At 36.8% G+C, this 17667-nt stretch overlaps 1 protein-coding gene across 1 annotated transcript in view; it reads left to right on the top strand.

Moving 5' to 3' along the window:
* Positions 1 to 17210, top strand: part of aldh1a2 (aldehyde dehydrogenase 1 family, member A2) — a 33516-nt gene extending 16306 nt beyond the window's left edge. Inside the window, exons 7-13 of the mRNA XM_028014556.1 lie at positions 1745 to 1858; positions 9326 to 9428; positions 11560 to 11744; positions 11854 to 12018; positions 13015 to 13172; positions 14003 to 14077; positions 15993 to 17210. Of these exons, the coding sequence (XP_027870357.1) occupies positions 1745 to 1858; positions 9326 to 9428; positions 11560 to 11744; positions 11854 to 12018; positions 13015 to 13172; positions 14003 to 14077; positions 15993 to 16065 (873 nt within the window). The 3' untranslated portion in view covers positions 16066 to 17210. The remainder of the gene's footprint in view (positions 1 to 1744; positions 1859 to 9325; positions 9429 to 11559; positions 11745 to 11853; positions 12019 to 13014; positions 13173 to 14002; positions 14078 to 15992) is intronic.
* The last annotated feature ends 457 nt before the right edge of the window (positions 17211 to 17667 follow it).

Genomic DNA, 17667 nt, shown 5'->3' with positions numbered 1-17667 from the left:
ATTTGTTATTTTTACATGTCTGTGAAGATATTGGTGTATTCAAGTGTGCTGTACTGGTGCAGAGTTGTCTGGGAATTCAAGGATTTTAATACAAAGTTTAGTGGAAGGAAGAAAAATGTGATCAAGGAACAGTTATTGAAGACTGTAACGAATACTATGAGGGTAAATTGCAATAGCTCCATTACTAAGGCTCTTGAAACATATTTGCTTAGAGTCACTAGTTTTATAAATTTCAAACGTTAAACACGGTGAAATACCTCTCTGTAAATTTCTAATTTAGACTTACAGACTGTGGAGACTCAAAAACTCAGCTAAAGTTGTTCTGTATTGGAGTTTTTGAACAACAACTGGCTGTATGCTCAAATGAACATTTTCAAGAACAGAAGAAATTGTTATTTTCTCATATAAGTACTGTGAAAAAGTATTGATCCATTCCAAATTTATTTAGTATTTACCTCCTATAACTTTCTTGTAGTCGTTTGATTCAAGTTTACTTAAAGCTGTTGACGCTCTCTTAAGGCTGTGTCAAAACGTTTGATCAGATTTTAGCTGGTTCGTCTTTTTACTTCCTGTTGGTCATTCTGACAATAACAATATTCTCTACAGAGTTTAAAAGTTAGTTAGAAAGTGGAGATTAGACTTAAAACTTTAAACAGTAGATGAACTGAACAAATACTGCAAAGATTATCCTCCTTTAGTTCATCTTCTACTGAATTTGCAGCAAACTAAGGTATGAATGGTTTTATCTATAGTTGGCATATCATAATCAGGTTGCAAAAATAAAAAGTCCAATTTAATACAAAATCTTTGCTAAGTTGTTGTATTTTTAGGCACAACAATTGTTTATCTATCAACTTGAGGAGTCTTTATATGCCTGAATGATAGTTCAGAGTTAACTGACTTGGCAAACATTTATCTGACCATTATTCAGAAATGGAACAGAAAACAAAGTAAACGAAGAGACAATGTCCAAAGAAAAACACCCAAAGCTTCCAAAAGGTCTGGAGAACTACATATTTATAGTATTTTAACAGAAGATTAGAAAGTTTGGAAGCAAAATAAAAATATCGAGGTGTAAATAATCACCTCGCTTTAATTGCAAAGAGAGATGATTACTTAGCTTAAAAGGAAATTAATTTGGAAACCTGCTTGTTATTTCGCAGATTTAACCAGAAGTCTGGCGTAATATAAATGCTGACAGTTCACACGAAAGCGCTGACATACCAAATAAAAGATCTAAAGTGTTATCTCATTGTAATACTCTCAGTTCTGCAAAGAGAGTTGAGTCAACAGAAAGAATGATTAGGAACACTAACAAATGTGTTTTTCATTTTAAACCAGTAGTGTGTGGTAAACGGGCTGCAGTGCGTTGCAGAGTGCAGCTGTGCAGATATTTTCCTGCTTTTCAGATTCAATCTTCTGAGCCGTCTGGACAGAATAGAAATAAACACGTGTGTAAGTTAAACAGCACAGGAACAATGCAGGCTCACATTACGATCCAGTTCCACTCAGTTATGTGCAAATGTAAGTGTCCACATCCGCTCTTGTTTCCAGTGTGTCCTCCATGGCTGCGCCGCTTTCTGGAGACTATCTGTCTGTGGCCCTCTTCTCTGTGATGCTCCCCCTGTTTTCTAGTTACAGGCAGGTTGGGCCGGGCCTGGATTCCCCCCACACCGCCTGCAGTTTTGCTTGGCTCTGCTGTCATCTCCGCTAATGCTTGTTTCCTGTCATATTGTTTTGACAGGCCGGGTTTCCACCGGGAGTCATCAATATTTTGCCAGGATATGGTCCAACAGCAGGAGCTGCGATTGCTTCGCACATGGGCATAGACAAAGTGGCTTTCACGGGATCAACCGAGGTACGTGTTTGTCAGATCTGCAGCTGCTGCTTGCTTTTGTCACGGAGAACAAGTGACACAGTGACCAACATGTGCAGAGCATAAGGAGCAAGCTGGGTAATTAGGGGATGTTGTGTGCATAGTCTTAATAACAAACAAATGGGGGCTTACATAAGTTGTATGGCCTGTCATTAATCCCCGTGACAAGGCTTTGATTTTATCTATCACACATGCACGTATAGTTAAAACCAGATATATTTACATACGCTGTATAAAAAGTCACCTTACGTTGTTTTTCCTGCTGTCAGACTAAACGTTTTCCATTTTTGGATAGTTAGGAAGAAAGATAGTATTTAAATTTTTTTTCTAAATACAAGAATAATCAGAGTGAATAAGAGAGAGAACTTTTTGAACATTTTTAAAACTTTCTTGGAAGTCAGAAATTCAGACACATTTCCTTCTGACCGCTGCTATTGCTGAGTCAGGTGTGCAGGCCACCTTGATCATACACACCTTTTCTGCTCGGCCGAAAAAGTTTCTGTGGGACTAAGACAGAGGCTTTGTAATGTTTACTCCAACAGAGTTTCCCCCGGATAACTTGCTTTACCCAGTGGTAGTTGGAGTAGGGCCATCATCCGGCAACCTTCTGTGTTTTTGAGTTATAAATGTTTAAAGTTGACAGGAAATTTGAGAATATGACTCAGTAAATATGTGCTGTTGTAAGTCATTATTAACAATACAGGAACATCAACCTTAAAATAAAACAAAAAGACAAACATAAATAAATACAAATTTTTTGCACTACAGTTGTTTCATCCTAATTTAAGTGCCGCTTTATTTGACCGGTAAAGATGGTCAGTAAAATCGGCACCTCTCTATGTGATCACATAATGACCATGTGATTCCAACCATTTCACCTGAAAGACCCTTTAACACTGTTACTGATGCAGAGAAAAAAAACTAATACATAAACAAATGATGCTTAGCCTGGTGGGAACTCAAGTAAAGCCTGGTGGCCCGCCAGGCTTATGACACTCTGAGGGAAACCCTGATTACAATATTGACTTTTTATTTGGCGATATGATTCTGGTCCATTTGGAAAACCATTTGTACAACTACTGAAGGTTTTGATTCAGTAGTTCTGAATATTTGTTCCCTAATAACTGCATATATTTTGTGAAGTGCACCAGTAGCTCTGATAGTAAATTAACAACACAACATGATGCTGCCACTCCCTACTTTACATTTGGAGCAGTATTCCCAGGATTGGGAGCTTCCTTCTGTCTTCTTCAAATGTAATGACAACAATTATTGTCTTTCCTTCAATTTTTGCTTCACCAGAAAACTCTTCAGAGATATATTTCTTTGTCAACGAGTACATTTGCAAACCTCAATCAAGATTCTTCTATTGTTTTTGAGGTAGTGGGTCGATCTTCCAGTCCATTTCACTTCTTATTTCTCGATGACTCTCTCTGACAAAAACTTCAGCCAGCATCTTCAAAAATTTCTTTGCATTTGTTATTTGATCGATATGCAGATTTAAACCAAAACAACTCTGGGACAGAGAACTTGTATCTTTTCTGAACCCTATGATTATTGGGGATTTTCATTTTTGTTTATGCATGTATCTAATTATTTGGCTATGAATGTGACTCGGACAAAATGTCTTTCTGATATCTTTGCAATTTCCTTTAGATCCTCTCATGTCACACAAGGAAGTGTTGAGGTGGTTGCAGTAAAATTCATTCATAGGTGTCAATGTTGTGAATTACTCCAAGTCAACTTCTGAACTTGAAGAAGATAGTAAAAAAGATATTTAAAAGCTCTGCTGCTCACTGCTCTGGCATTTCATAAATATAAATAACTTTACACCCATAACAGGAAACGTTGCGTCTGATTTAGTGAGGGAAAAGTGATCTATATGTCTTTCTTTATATAGTATGTGAATATCTGTTATTGCATTTTCATAAGAATACAAACATGTTTCTGTTCTCCAGTCTCTTTCATGTTAACATCTTTTTTCTTTATCTAGCTGGATCTAAAGCACATAAAGCTCAGCTTGCCTTGCAGATCCGGGAAGCGGCTAAAACAAAGCAAAAGGACGCATACCATTTTAGGTGTTGAGTGTTGTGGTCTGAACGCATTCCTGCGGCAGACAGCAGAGAGACACCAAATAACCTCTCTGCAGATCATTTATAAACATCTGTCATTTACCTCCTCTGTTCCAACCATTCGCAGCAAAGCAAAAGCAGAATATATAACAAGATGTTTTTAACAAGTCTCTCTGGAAAGTGAACAAAGCTTCCTGTGACTCATTTATGTTGTTGCTGTAAGCAGCATCTGATAAGCTCCCGCAGGCTCAGACATAATACTTCACTGTCTGGAGCCACATAGACAGTGAAATTGAAATTCAGCCGACCAGAGGCAAATAAATGTTGAAAACCTCACTGCAGTTAAAGTTTCATTTAAGTTACTGACTCAAACAGCATCCACGCTGAAGGTCATTTTGTTTGCATTAACTCTTTAAAGACTTTGAATTAATGAGTTAAAACAACATTTAATCTCCCTGTGGGATCAATAACGTATTTCTGAATTTGAATTATTGCATCCTGTCAAGATTTTCTTGTAGCTCCTAAACTAAAAGCAAGAAGAAAATCAGGTTTGAAGGACCACAATTCACAGATTTCCTTACACAAATATGACCATAAAAGAGTTATTTTTGATTGAAAATGTTTGGGAGTTAACCATGTTCATTGACGTTTTACTTTATAATGAAAAGAGGATGAGAAAAAATGTCACCAGAACTTCAATTTCTTTTAATTCTTAACTTGCATTTTATTTTTGTTCGATTCTATAAGTTAATTTCCCATTTGTGGACGAGGAACAAAGAAAGTTTCAACTGTTCATCAACAAATCAAAATCTAAGTTATTTACAAAGCACATTTAAAAGCAAAAGTGCAAATCAAAGAATAAAAGTCAAGACTTGAACCATTTTAAAAAACATTCACGTTTTAAAATACACTTAATGTCAAACAAAGACAATAAAATAAACTTACCAACTCATATTGGGCCAAACACCATAGAAAAAATGTGCCTTTTAAAACAGGAAGTGAAGATGCCAGTCTAATATTGAACAGCAACATATTCCAAAATTTGGGGTGAAAACAGAAAAAGCTCAATCGCCTCATGTCTTAAAGCAGCTTGTCCGTTTCTTTTTTTTTTTTTTTTTTATATTATCCTCAGGCTAACATAAGGAAATGTGATTATAGGTTTCCGATAAATAATTCGTGCCAGCAGGAAGTCGCTTGTGCCTCATTTCCACTGAGCGATGCGGCGCGGGTTGCTGCGGGTCGGTTAGCTGTTTTACGGTCCAGCGTTTTCAGCAGAGCGATTCCACCACCAGTGTGTTTGCTCTGGCTGGGCGGGCGGCTGAGTTTGGTAGTAACTAGTTACATTTACTCAATTACACACACATGTAGTTTTTGTTAAAGTTTGTTCTTATTGAAAGAAACTGATTTTGGAAAATAAGAAAGAAATTGCCTGATTTTGTTATTTTTTGTTACTTATATGAATTATTGTCATTTTCATACCTAAAATACCAAAATTTCCACTTAACTTTATATTTTCGTCCATATGATTATGTAATTTTTAAGCATCTGTCATGCGTTACAGAACCATAAAATGGCCTGTGCTGTTTCCAGTCAATATTTTGAAGTTACAAGTGAGATTTGAGGATCTTTTATTACAACATTTTCCCATAATTTCTGAAAAATAGTGGCAGGAAATGACAAAGTAATGTGTAAGTCTAAAATGAGGATACGTGTGGCAAACTGACCGGGATCTAATTTCATAAATACAGAGTTCTTTGCTATTCATTAACTGATTAAATTGAGACACATCCATTTTTTCCTGCTTTGGTTTCTTTGGATAATCTAATAACTCATCTGATGACTCCTTCAATGGAGCCCAAAGATATCTGTTCCCATTGTGAACATTATTTCTATCTTGTCATGTATGTTGACACATTGAAAACAAGTGTCACTTTGGTCTAAGCAGAATAAAATGTTCTGGAACACAAAGTCCTGTTGTGTCCTTGAAGTATTTGTTGGTTTTGATGCCCGTTTTGTGTGTTTTCATAATGGGATGAAGGTTCCTACTGCATTAGGACTGATATCTTAATTTTATCGTGACAACACAATGTTGAAAGTTTAGCGTTGTTGTTCCGAGTCTCTGAATTAACGTCGTATTAGCCAAACGATCAGAAAGTAGGTCATGTATCAGTTGGAGCCACTTCAATTACGTGGCCTGCAAAGGTCAGTGAATCTTCATCAGTGCAGACACAACTTGTGCAGAGTGTAGATTTAATTTAAGTAACCCAATGATTGGATCATTGCTGTGACATTTGAGTTGTTTTTGCAACAGTTTTGGGGCAATGACTCCACAATGTGGTTAACGGCTAAGGCAGGAGCGTCAAACCCATTTTCCCTTTGGGCCGGTTGTGCCAGAATGTATTGATAAAACCCGTTAAACTGTTAAATATTAAATAGATAATTGAAATTAAATAATATTGAACATCTTTTCAGGATTTTGTGATTTTTTTTTGTTGTTGTTGTAATATAGAAGTGTTTGTGGTACTAATTTAGAAATATTTGCGCTTATGTATGATAGTAAATGTGACTTTTTATGACTTGCTGCATCATTTCGGATCATAACTCAACATTAAGTAAGGCTGAGGAGGCTGTTTAGTAGAAGTAAGAAATACTTAGCCGTCACTGAGATCCAATATTTTTTTACCATTTTTGCAAAAATCTGCAATAAACTCACAATTATGTAGTAGTGTGAAAAAGTTAAGCAATTTTTAATTTTGCGTGAATTTCCACAATAATTCACAAGAAACTGGAAGGACAAATTGATGCAGTAAATAGATTTAAAAAACTGCTTGATAATTGATTGATAAAATAATATGTAAGCATACTGTTATCTTGACGGTTTTATTTATATGCCCCTTTAGAGTCTAGAGGGCCACATAAAAAGCTACAGCAGGCTGGATTTGGCCCTCAGGCCTCGAGTTTGACACCTTAGATTCTAATGTGTCACCAAAACACATTTGATAAAGTTTTTTTTTTCACTAATGACAGAGTAAATAAAGCTTTATTCAATTAATCTTTTATGTTTTGAAAGAGTAATTTTCCCTTTGTTTCTTTTCAAAGCAATTGCTGCTTAGCTAGTCCTTGTTTTGTCTAAACCATCATTGATTTTTGAGTAGCCATCTTTAATCATTAAATACAAACACTTTAACCTGCCTTAGTTTGCACAGTCGACACTCAGACGTGTGATTGGAATTACCTCATGAAAACATTGCGATCAGGTGGTTTGAATAAGTTACTCGGGTCGGTAAAAGCACTCAGAAAACAGTACAGCAATGTACTGATATTGGAAAATTAAATTTTTACTTTTGAATACTTTAAGTCTTTTCAAAAATAAGTACTAAAGTACTTTAACGTGAGTAAACTTTTGGTCAAACAACTTTTACTTGCGACTGATCAACATTTGACCATGAGTATCAATACTTTTACTCAAGTACTAGAGTTGAGTACTTTGTCCCAGACTGCATATCTGAGACAGTTAATCACCTTCAAAGGGCAATGAAGCAGATTTATAAACATACATTATGATTTTGTTGTTTTGCTGTTGTCATTTTTATTTAAGTTCTGGATAATCTTTTACTGCTGTCATTTTTATTGATCTGTTTTATCTAAAATACAAAACAAAAACGACCTAATGCTCGGTTACAAAGCAGTTTTTCAGTTGTCTTTAGTTTTGGTTGAGTCGTGTTATTTTCACAAATTATCAAAACTAACCAAAATGAAATCATCAATACAGAAATATGAGTAAAATATTCCTTTCAGATTTTTAGCACAGAAACATAAATCCTGATTATGTCTCTGGTTTATTTTTACTCGTTTCCCTGTTATTTATTCTGCATTATCTGGAGTTAATTAGAGTGAATGAGCCGCTGCTGTCAGACATCTGATGCCCAGACAGTGAGTCACCAGCAATAGTGAAAGATATAAGCATCCCTAAGAGTCTGAACAGCTACAGGTGGATTTTAGGGGGAAAAATCTCACTGACTCACACCACTGTGTTACTCTGAATTCCCATCATGTTTTCCTTTACGCTGGTAAAAGCACACGCGAACATCCACTGAGTCAGCCACTTCGAGTTTCTGATCAAAGACGGACAAATTAGATCATAAACTCTAGAGCCAAGCGGAGTGTTGCGTTGTTTTTATTCAGCTCAAGAGGCAGGCGTCGACTCCGCTCTTATCTTCATCAGTTCAGGCAGCAAGATACTGAGAGAAGATGAGCCTTTTCCATGCTGGAGGCGGGGTATTTTAGGTTGGACACTTGGAGGGTAATTTTCCACTTGATCTTGTCAGTTCCCTTGGAAAATAAAACAGGCTGTGTGAGTAACAGGAAAGACGAATACTTGCTCAGGGTGTAGGATTGTGAGGGAGCTGCGGGGGGATTTCACAGGCTTCTTATCTGTCCGCTCTCAGTCCATCACAACGGGAAATGATCAGTCCACTCATCTAAAACGGTGATTTACAAACTTTCCAAATAGTTGAAATACAGCTCTTTGCAAAAATATAGATATTTTTTTATGAAAATCCCAAAGGGATTAAAATCTGCCTCAGTTAAATTTTTTTTGAGTTTTTATTTAACATTTCCAATATGTGAACCCTTTAAACTCTGCTTTAGTTGCTCCATGCTAAGCCTTGGATGAATAAATTACAAACGTCTAACTTATATCTTCAACAATAAATCAACAAAACTCAAGTTAAAGTATGTGAAAACACACAGCGTGGATCAGAAATCGGTGAGACTGTAAAATCAGGTGATTTGTGCTTGTAAAACTAAAACATGCTTTTTTAAAATGAATTACACGGTAGATTTTCCTGACCAAAGAGGGTTTTCCCTCAAGTATTCACAAGGAATGTGGATCTTGAATGCTTTATTTATTGTTCTCCAGTTTTGGTTTTGTGATATCATCTGCGACGCTGAGGGCCAGAGAGGAAATGGGGATAATAGGAAGATAAGAGAAAAGCCACAGGCAAATCCCCACTGGGTTTTTTCATATCAGAACACCGGACCCGTTTCACTGCAAACAAAACGTCCCACAGTTGGCTGGATCACAGGACACCACCCACACACCTTGTGGTTGCCTCTTCCTGCCCCTCGCTACATATCAGATGGTGTTCCAGGCTGAAACATCATTTTGTTTTCCTGCCGCTCTCTCCAAAAAACCCGTAATAGATATTCATTCTGTGTGTTTGCAGAACTCATGTTTCATGCAGCTGGCCGACTGCTGCATTCCTTGTTTGGAGCTAAGCAGCTTCTTTAAGATATTTAATGGCTCGGGTTGATTTACCGATCTGGCTGCAGGCCTATCTCTCTTAGTAAACCCTGGATCTGTTCTCTCCGCCAGGTTGGCAAGCTGATCCAAGAGGCGGCGGGGAAGAGTAACCTGAAGAGAATAACGCTGGAGCTGGGAGGGAAGAATCCCAACATCATTTTTGCAGATGCAGATTGTGAGTTACAAAGTAATCAGAGATATTCCACCAGGAGTTTATGCAATAAGTCTGAAAACTTATAAAACTTTGGATACACATACGAATTGGTGAACACATGCATATTGTGTTATTCTCACAGCGCCACCCAGTGGTATTAAGAGTGGTCATGTTTGTCACATAGATGCACCCCTCTTGACCTATTGACCTCAGTTTGACTCCATCTTCTGGATTAAATAGATCTGTTCACACGTATAAGTGAGCTTCACTCTTATTGGGTTTTGGAAAATCCACTTTTTCCTCAAATATAATGAGACAAGGGGCTATTTTTCTCTCTAAGCCACTCCTCAAAATGGGAAAAATAGAAAAAACATGCCATTCAAGTAAGATAAAGCAAAAATGTAAAGTTTAAAACAATCAGAACTGTGACAAGAAAATCACTGAATGCTTTAAATGTGTAAAATGTTGTTGCTGAAGTTTGTGTAGTTTTAGAAAGGGCATTAATAGTGTAACCCTTCTATATTCATCTCAGGTGCAGTAGGTCGACTTCACAACAGACACATTCAGGTTCACTGTATTTATTCCAAGAAAAGAGAAAATCAAGTTGGTGGTTAACATCAATCCAGCAGCTTCTGCCTCTATACAATAAGTAAAATATAATTAATAACCCAGAATAAACCATAAACAATATATCCCAATGAGAAGTTAGCAGAAGTTAACATTTGTAGCTAAAATGGGCAACATTAACAATGATAACATTTAGAAACAAACACAAAACATAACAAATTTACTCAGATTTCATCTGTGAAATTTGTACAATATCAAATTTGTCCAACATATATTTTAAAATTTAAAACTTGTAAAGAAAACACAGCTCATTCTGATGCATACCACGGTTACCGACGGCAACAGAAAAAAGGGGGAGGAGCTGTCAGTTACCGGTTACTATGGTAACCACCAACTGCCAAGAATAGAACTTAAAACACCAATAAATGTCTGGAGAAACAACTTGTTGACTAAACAAAATGAATTCAAATAAATTTTGACAAACTTTAAATTGATAATATTGTTAAAATAAAACCCTGTTACAATAGTGCAAAGCTTTAAAGACAGCAGTACTAATGGTAGCTGAAAACAATAATTTCTTCCTCTTTTTACTAAAATGTATTAATTCTAAAAACTTTTGTACATTTTTACCAACTAGGTAAAAATGTATAATGTATATTTTGTTGTGGAAGAATGGGTCAGTGCCTTTGGGCGATTTAGTGGTATAAAATATTTCTAAACCCTGATGATACTTGAAATATATGTTACATGTAGATAAGTCTCATTCAAACTATTTAGATTTTTAAAGAAATAAAGATACAAAGTTTGGAAACATTAGTAACCAAACTTTGGTTACCTTTTATACCTTTTCTTGTCTAAAAGGTATTGCTTCCTAAAAGGTGAACGAACCAGGTGAGAGTTTACACTGTCTTCAAAACAACAATGCACAACTTGGGAATCATCGAGTTACACTGACTATTTTAAAGTTAATAATGAAATTGTTTCCAACGCCCTTAGCCAAATGTGTGCAACATTTCCTCATATGATGTGATTATTCTCACTTGAAATGAAAAGGAACGTGTATAAATGAAACCTCATCTTCCACAAAACTCCATGACAGGGAGCGAACATCGATTTGTTTTCTATTTATCTAAGAAGCAGATCTGCCTATGTCTGAATTTTATTTAATTAAAAGACTATACCTCAAAGCTTTAAAGCCTTTTTGTGCTTTGAAAAGTTCTGGTTGGATGAGTTTCGTATAACCTTAAGGTGCCCGACCAAACTGGGGGCACACAGTGTTTTCAAATGCTTTCAACAGGCGTAAGAGGGGCTGGTTGGGGCCTGTAAATCAGGAGAATGGACCCTGACTCAGTCGGGTGCTTCATAAATCACCGGGGTCCATTAACCCTTTCTGGGGAGAGCGGGATCCATCCTGCTGGTGTCAGATTGGCTTCACCAAAGATGTCTTTCTCACATCATTTCATGCCAACACTGAGCCTTGAATCATAGAAAAACGTTTCATACTGAAGGTAATCAAAGGTTTTCTTCTACAGAATAAGTACTTTAATCTCTGTACTGATTAGCTAAAAGCTCTTTTTGTTCACAGTGGATGTTGCGGTTGAACAAGCCCACCAGGGCGTGTTCTTCAATGCGGGCCAGTGCTGCACAGCGGGTTCCCGCATATTTGTGGAGGACTCCATTCATGACGAGTTTGTCCAAAGGAGCGTGGAACGAGCCAGGAGGAGGACAGTCGGCAGCCCCTTCGACCCCACGACTGAGCAGGGTCCACAGGTGAGACGATTTCGCTTTTAATTTCCACCTTCCTTTTTTTAAAAAAATAAGTAATCTAAATTATTCTGTTCTTCGTGTCCTAATCCATGCCTGTCCTTTACCTCCACAGATCAGTCGGGAGCATCAGAACCGTGTGCTGGAGTTTATCCAGAGCGGCGTCAGTGAAGGAGCCAAGCTGGAGTGTGGAGGCAAAGCTCTGGGCCTGAAAGGGTTCTTCATCGAGCCCACCGTGTTCTCAAACGTGACGGACGACATGCGCATCGCCAGAGAAGAGGTACAGGAAACCTACGTAGTAATTCAACATTTTTCAGTGAAACTGATGAAACATTATTTCTACCTAAAAAGAAGCACAAAAATTCAAACTATACAATCAGTTTTTTCATTACTTGTCCAAAAAAGATTATTCATTTTTGATATTCTATTATTATTTCATATTCACAGCTAATAGTGATGAAAGCTGCACCATGGCTTTAAGTTTCTTTCATTTCAAATAAGTACATTTGAAGAATACAGTCCATACAGAATCATTCACACAATTTTTCTAACACATGATTAAATTAATCAATAAATCAATCAAGTTTATTTGTATAGCACATTTCAGCAACAAGGCATTTCTAAGTGCTTTACGTCACAAAAACACAAATGCTTCATAAACTTGTCACACAGTCAACAGTTATGAAAACCAGTGACATTTTGTCATGTGCCTCCATTAAAATAATCAAAACACATCAAACATCAATTTGTGTTTATTATGTTTCAAAGGAAACATGTGGGTTTTTAGTCTAGATTTAAAGGAACTAGGTGTTAAGAGCAGTTTTATGGAAGTTTGTTCCAGATTTGTGGTGCATAGAAGCTGAATGCTGCTTCTCCATGTTTGGTTCTGGTTCTAGGGAGGCAGAGCAAACCAGAACCAGAACCAGGTGCAACTTTATTTCAAGTTGTTTGTGAAACTTGAAATAAAACTTAAGTCGCAGGAATGATAAGACAAACTGTTTTCAAATCATAATTTTTAAAACCTCTTCATACTACACCACCAATAATCTGCTAATTCCTCATCCTGAATGTCCTTCAGCAATTAAAAAGTTAGTCAGTATCTATGAAATCTAACAGGATAGACAATAAAATGCAGAAACAAAAGTTAGGAACATGAAAATAAAGAAAAATGATCTGTGAATAAGACACAGTCCATACAAAGCAGAAACACACAACGAAATAATATACGTTTGTTCGCTAAATGTCTATTCTGAATTCTGATTTATTATTTCTGCAGATTTTTGGGCCAGTCCAGCAGATTATGAAGTTCAAAACGATTGAAGAAGTGATCGAAAGAGCCAACAACTCGGACTACGGTCTGGTTGCTGCCGTTTTCACCAGCGACATCAACAAAGCCATGACCGTAACCACAGCCTTGCAGGCCGGCACGGTGTGGTGAGTTCAGTTTCCTGTAACAAGCTTCATTTTTCATGTGGGAAATATTAAACATTTCAGCCGTCCAGAGCCTGTAAGCTGACACCACACTATCTCAACTATTATTACACACTCTGCAACCAGCTTCTCTTGTGTTTTTCCCCCCACACAACTCCCAGAAATGTGAGATGAAATTTGTGAGAACAGGATTCGGTGTAATCTGGTGTGTGTGCAGGAATAACACAACCACTTGTTGAGTTCTCTGAGTTGTTTGGTTTCATTTGTAATTACCTTCAGATGGTTATGAGTAAGAGCAGGAGTGGAGCTAACACGCAGCATCTGCCAGAAACATTTCGCTGCCTGTACCACAGCGGTCTGGTAGCTAAACAAACGTTTATATTACAGCTTTGTCCTTCAGTTTTCACGTGTCACAATTACTCACTCACCACCATCCACCATCACACAAACAAGGCATAATTTGTCAAAATCTTCCCAAAACAAAACTCACAAGAACATCTTTTTAAAGAAAACACCTCTTGAGCTTTTATTTCTATGCATTTTTACCTTTATTTTCCCACAAACTCAGCTTTTCTTCATTTAAACTGACCACAGTTGTCTCCATCCCATTTCCTTTTAGCAGTTTTTTCCCAGCCAGCTGTAGTTAAACTCACTCACGCAGCGAGTCAGAATTATTTGACGGGGTTCAGCAGATTGTAAAAACAACCTGCAGTGATGACGGTGGTATATTCTAGATCTGTCCTCCTTAATGCAGCTTACAATTGTCCTCAACTTTGAAGCAAACCACAGGAGTCAAATGCATCAGACTGATCCATGCTTTGTGTATTTCCCAGGATAAACTGCTTCAATGCTCTGAGCACACAGTGTCCGTTCGGAGGATACAAAATGTCTGGCAATGGACGTGAATTGTGAGTACGGTTTGGTTTTATGCCCTCTACATATACACAACGTAACCGCAATATCACTAACAATGACTTCATGTTTCAAAACAACATTTATTAACCTCAAATAAATCTTTTTTAAAAGGATATTGAAATGTTTCTTTCTTTATGCGTCTCTTCCGACGTCCAGTTTTTAATAGCTGCACAACCTGTTATTTCTCACAGTCGAATATTAAAATTGACTTAAAGTTTCCTCTCTTAAAATTACCAAAATAGATCTTTACAGTTTTTTTAAAAAAAATCCTTTTCTTAAAATATGTTTACATAAAGTTAGTGTACATTTGGGGAAAGATAAAGACATCACTGCAAAAACACAAACTCTTACCAAGTATTTTTGTTCTAGTTTTTAGTGCAAATATCTTAGTACACTTGAAATAAGACAAAACTAAGTTATATGAGTTTGGTTTAAGTAAATGATCTCTTAAAAATGAATGTCTTATTAAAGTTAAATAATCTGCCAGTTGAACTGGTATTTTTCATCAATGTTAATAAATTGCTGATTTAAAACAACATCATATATCTTGCTGAGAAGTTACTTGTAAGTTAGTTTTGTCTTATTTCAAGTGTATTAAGATATTTGCACTGAAAACTAGAACAAAAAGACTTGGTAAGATTTTGTGTTTTTGCAGTTTAAGCTTGTTCAGGGTTAATTCACAATGTTTGAGTTCATCAGAGGAAGAATGTGGATGAATTTTAAGACATCACCTCAAACACAGGAAGCATTTTGTTGTAGTTTTTTTTCTGCAGGAGGAACTGGTGCACTTTACAAAACAGGTTTCATTATGAGGAAAGGGGCATGTAAATACATTAAAGCTGATTTTCAAAGTATGAGACAGGAAACCAAAGTCTGGGCATGAACAGGTCTCCCAAATGGAAAAGCTCCCAACAATAGCACCAAATCTGTTACAAACTGACTTAAAACCGTGGAAATGTTTTGGGCAGAGATAAAAATGAACATGTGAACAAGAAGGGCTTTCAAATCTGACTCAGTTACGGCATTTTTACCAGGAGGAATGGGCAAATTATTCCAGCAAATTATTGTGTCGTACAGTTCAAACATGGCAAAAACAGAAAATATTACTGTATTTTTGTCTAGTTTCTAGTGAAATATCTTATTACACTTGAAATAAGACAAAACTAACTTACAAGTGTCTTTTCAACAAGACATAGAAGCTTGTTTTAAGTAAATAATTCATTTTTATTGATGAAAAGAACAGGTTCCATTGGCAGATATGTTTACTTATAGCAAGACAATTTCCCCATGTTACACATGAAATAATTTTTTTTAAAGGTTTTTGTCTCTAGTGGCCTTTATTTGAAAGTGTCATCACATGAAAGTAGGTGATGAGAGAGGGAGAAGACATGCAGCAAAGGTCACCAGGTCAGGAATCGAACCTGCGACTAAGGCCTCCTTATGTGGGTTGTGCTTAACCCCTTCACCACCACAGCACCCACATGTGAAATAATTTGCCATTAATCTCAAGGAATTATTTACTTAAAACAAGCTCCTATGTCTTGCTGATAAGTTACTCTGGAGTTAGTTTTGTCTTATTTCAAGAGTATTATGATATTTGTACTAGAAACTAGACAAAATACTTGGTAAGATTGTGTTTGTGCAGTGAAGGCAGTGCTAACAAACAGGACATGTATGCAAACTTCTGAGTTTAAAGACAGAAAAATATTGTAAAATATATATATATATATATATATAGTCCTGGAATTTAGCAACCAGAAATAATTTTGGTTATCCTAACTAACCATAAACAGTAGAATACGTAATGCCACGTAATGCCAGAGCGAGATAATAAAAGGTTATTTGTGTGGACATCTGGTTTCAGTGTGTATTATCTATTTAAGTGATCAGAGCTGCTTCCTGTTGCAGGGGAGAAAGTGGCCTGAGGGAGTACACAGAGCAGAAGACCATCACAATAAAGATGGCCTCCAAAAACTCTTAAAGGTGGACACGCGTCTTCCTCTCCATCGTCATCCTCACACTGTCCACAGCAGCAGACCACGCCGGCCGTCCAAACTAGCTCTCTCCATGGTTAAACTCAGCCTCTCCACCCACATTAACCCGACCTGGCGGCCCCCCCATCTATCTCCAGGTCTCCACTGGCAACCACTGACCCCACCCCCGCACTGTTTACCTCCTCCTCCACTAACGACACTAAAGCACTCAGAGATGATTAGGGCGGCTGCTCTGACTGCGCCGTCCAACACCGTCGCTCCCCGCTGCCCCCCGTCCCTCTCCACATGCTGGATGCTCAGAGACTCGGTCGCTGCACTTGCAATAAGCCCTTTACTAGCTACTTGTTGCGTGTTGGGAGTTTTCTTTCTGCTGTGCGGCATGATTGTCAAAACCTCATTCTTCCTCGTCTTGGTTAGGATTTACCGGCGCGCTCCGGCTCGTTCGAGACCACTGATGTTTCCGTCAGCCTCACACATGAACGGATGAAATGTTGATTCAGAATTTAAATTGACTCCTAATTGTCTTTGTTTATATATTAGCTCATATGACCTAACACTGTATGTAAACCTTTGACTGACGTAAAGTTGTTAAACTCTTAAAAAGCATTTTACACTCACTTGTTTTAAAAAAAGAAAGGAAAAAAAAGCAGAGTAGGTGTATTTTAAACTTTTGTAACTATCATTGATGTCTATGTATGTTTATGTTTATACAATCGTATGCTATAAAATTATAAAATGACTGTAGTTATGTTCTTTTGCAGTAAATCATTTTTCTTTTGCTGTAAAAAGTTAGTTTTTTTAGAGCTTTGTATCTCAGGAGGTCATGCTGTCTTTAATCTTATCAACAATTTCTTTATCATTAAACTAATCTGCCTGATGAACCTTTAACAAACTAAAGTGCTGTAAACAATTACTTAAACCCCGACAAATTTCTTCTGTGTTCTGTTTTTCTCACACTTAAATGTTCCAGTTCATCAAAAAACATTTTAAATATAATAAAAGTATAATAACTTATATATTATGGGAATAAATGATGTCCAATCCAACCTGGCCGTATGTGAAATATCAATTTCCCTCATTGCTAAGTGATGAGCTAACTGGAATAAATCAATAAAAGCATGTAGTAATCAGATTACTAGTGAAGTAATTTAGAAATTAATTAAAGGCATATATCTTTGCACTTCAATGAGAATATTACACACTATCAAACTATTTTTGTTCTCCTAACTGCAGAGATTTACATAACAGCTGTCAGATTAACTTCAGGGTTTATTTTTAGTCCATCAAGAGGTTTGTGGTTGGAAATAACACAGATATCTCCCAGCAAATGTGAAGAAACTTAACAAGAGGAATAATATTTTAAATTACCTTTTTAACATGTCAGAAATTATTTAAATCCTTCTCAATAAATGAAAACTGCTGGTAAGTTTATGCATGTCTCTCCTCCAGTGGTTTTGACATTTTTTTCAAAATCATCTCTAATTTTTATCTCCCTTCATCTGATAGTCGTGTAGAGGTATGTGAGTATTTTTAGGCCTGGCTACATATTTACAAGACTTTCAGCTCATTAAGGGAATTGGAGTCTGGAA

This window comes from Xiphophorus couchianus, chromosome 4 (genome assembly GCF_001444195.1).
Source record: "Xiphophorus couchianus chromosome 4, X_couchianus-1.0, whole genome shotgun sequence".
NCBI lineage: Eukaryota > Metazoa > Chordata > Actinopteri > Cyprinodontiformes > Poeciliidae > Xiphophorus > Xiphophorus couchianus.
This window is presented reverse-complemented; position numbering and strand designations above follow the sequence as displayed.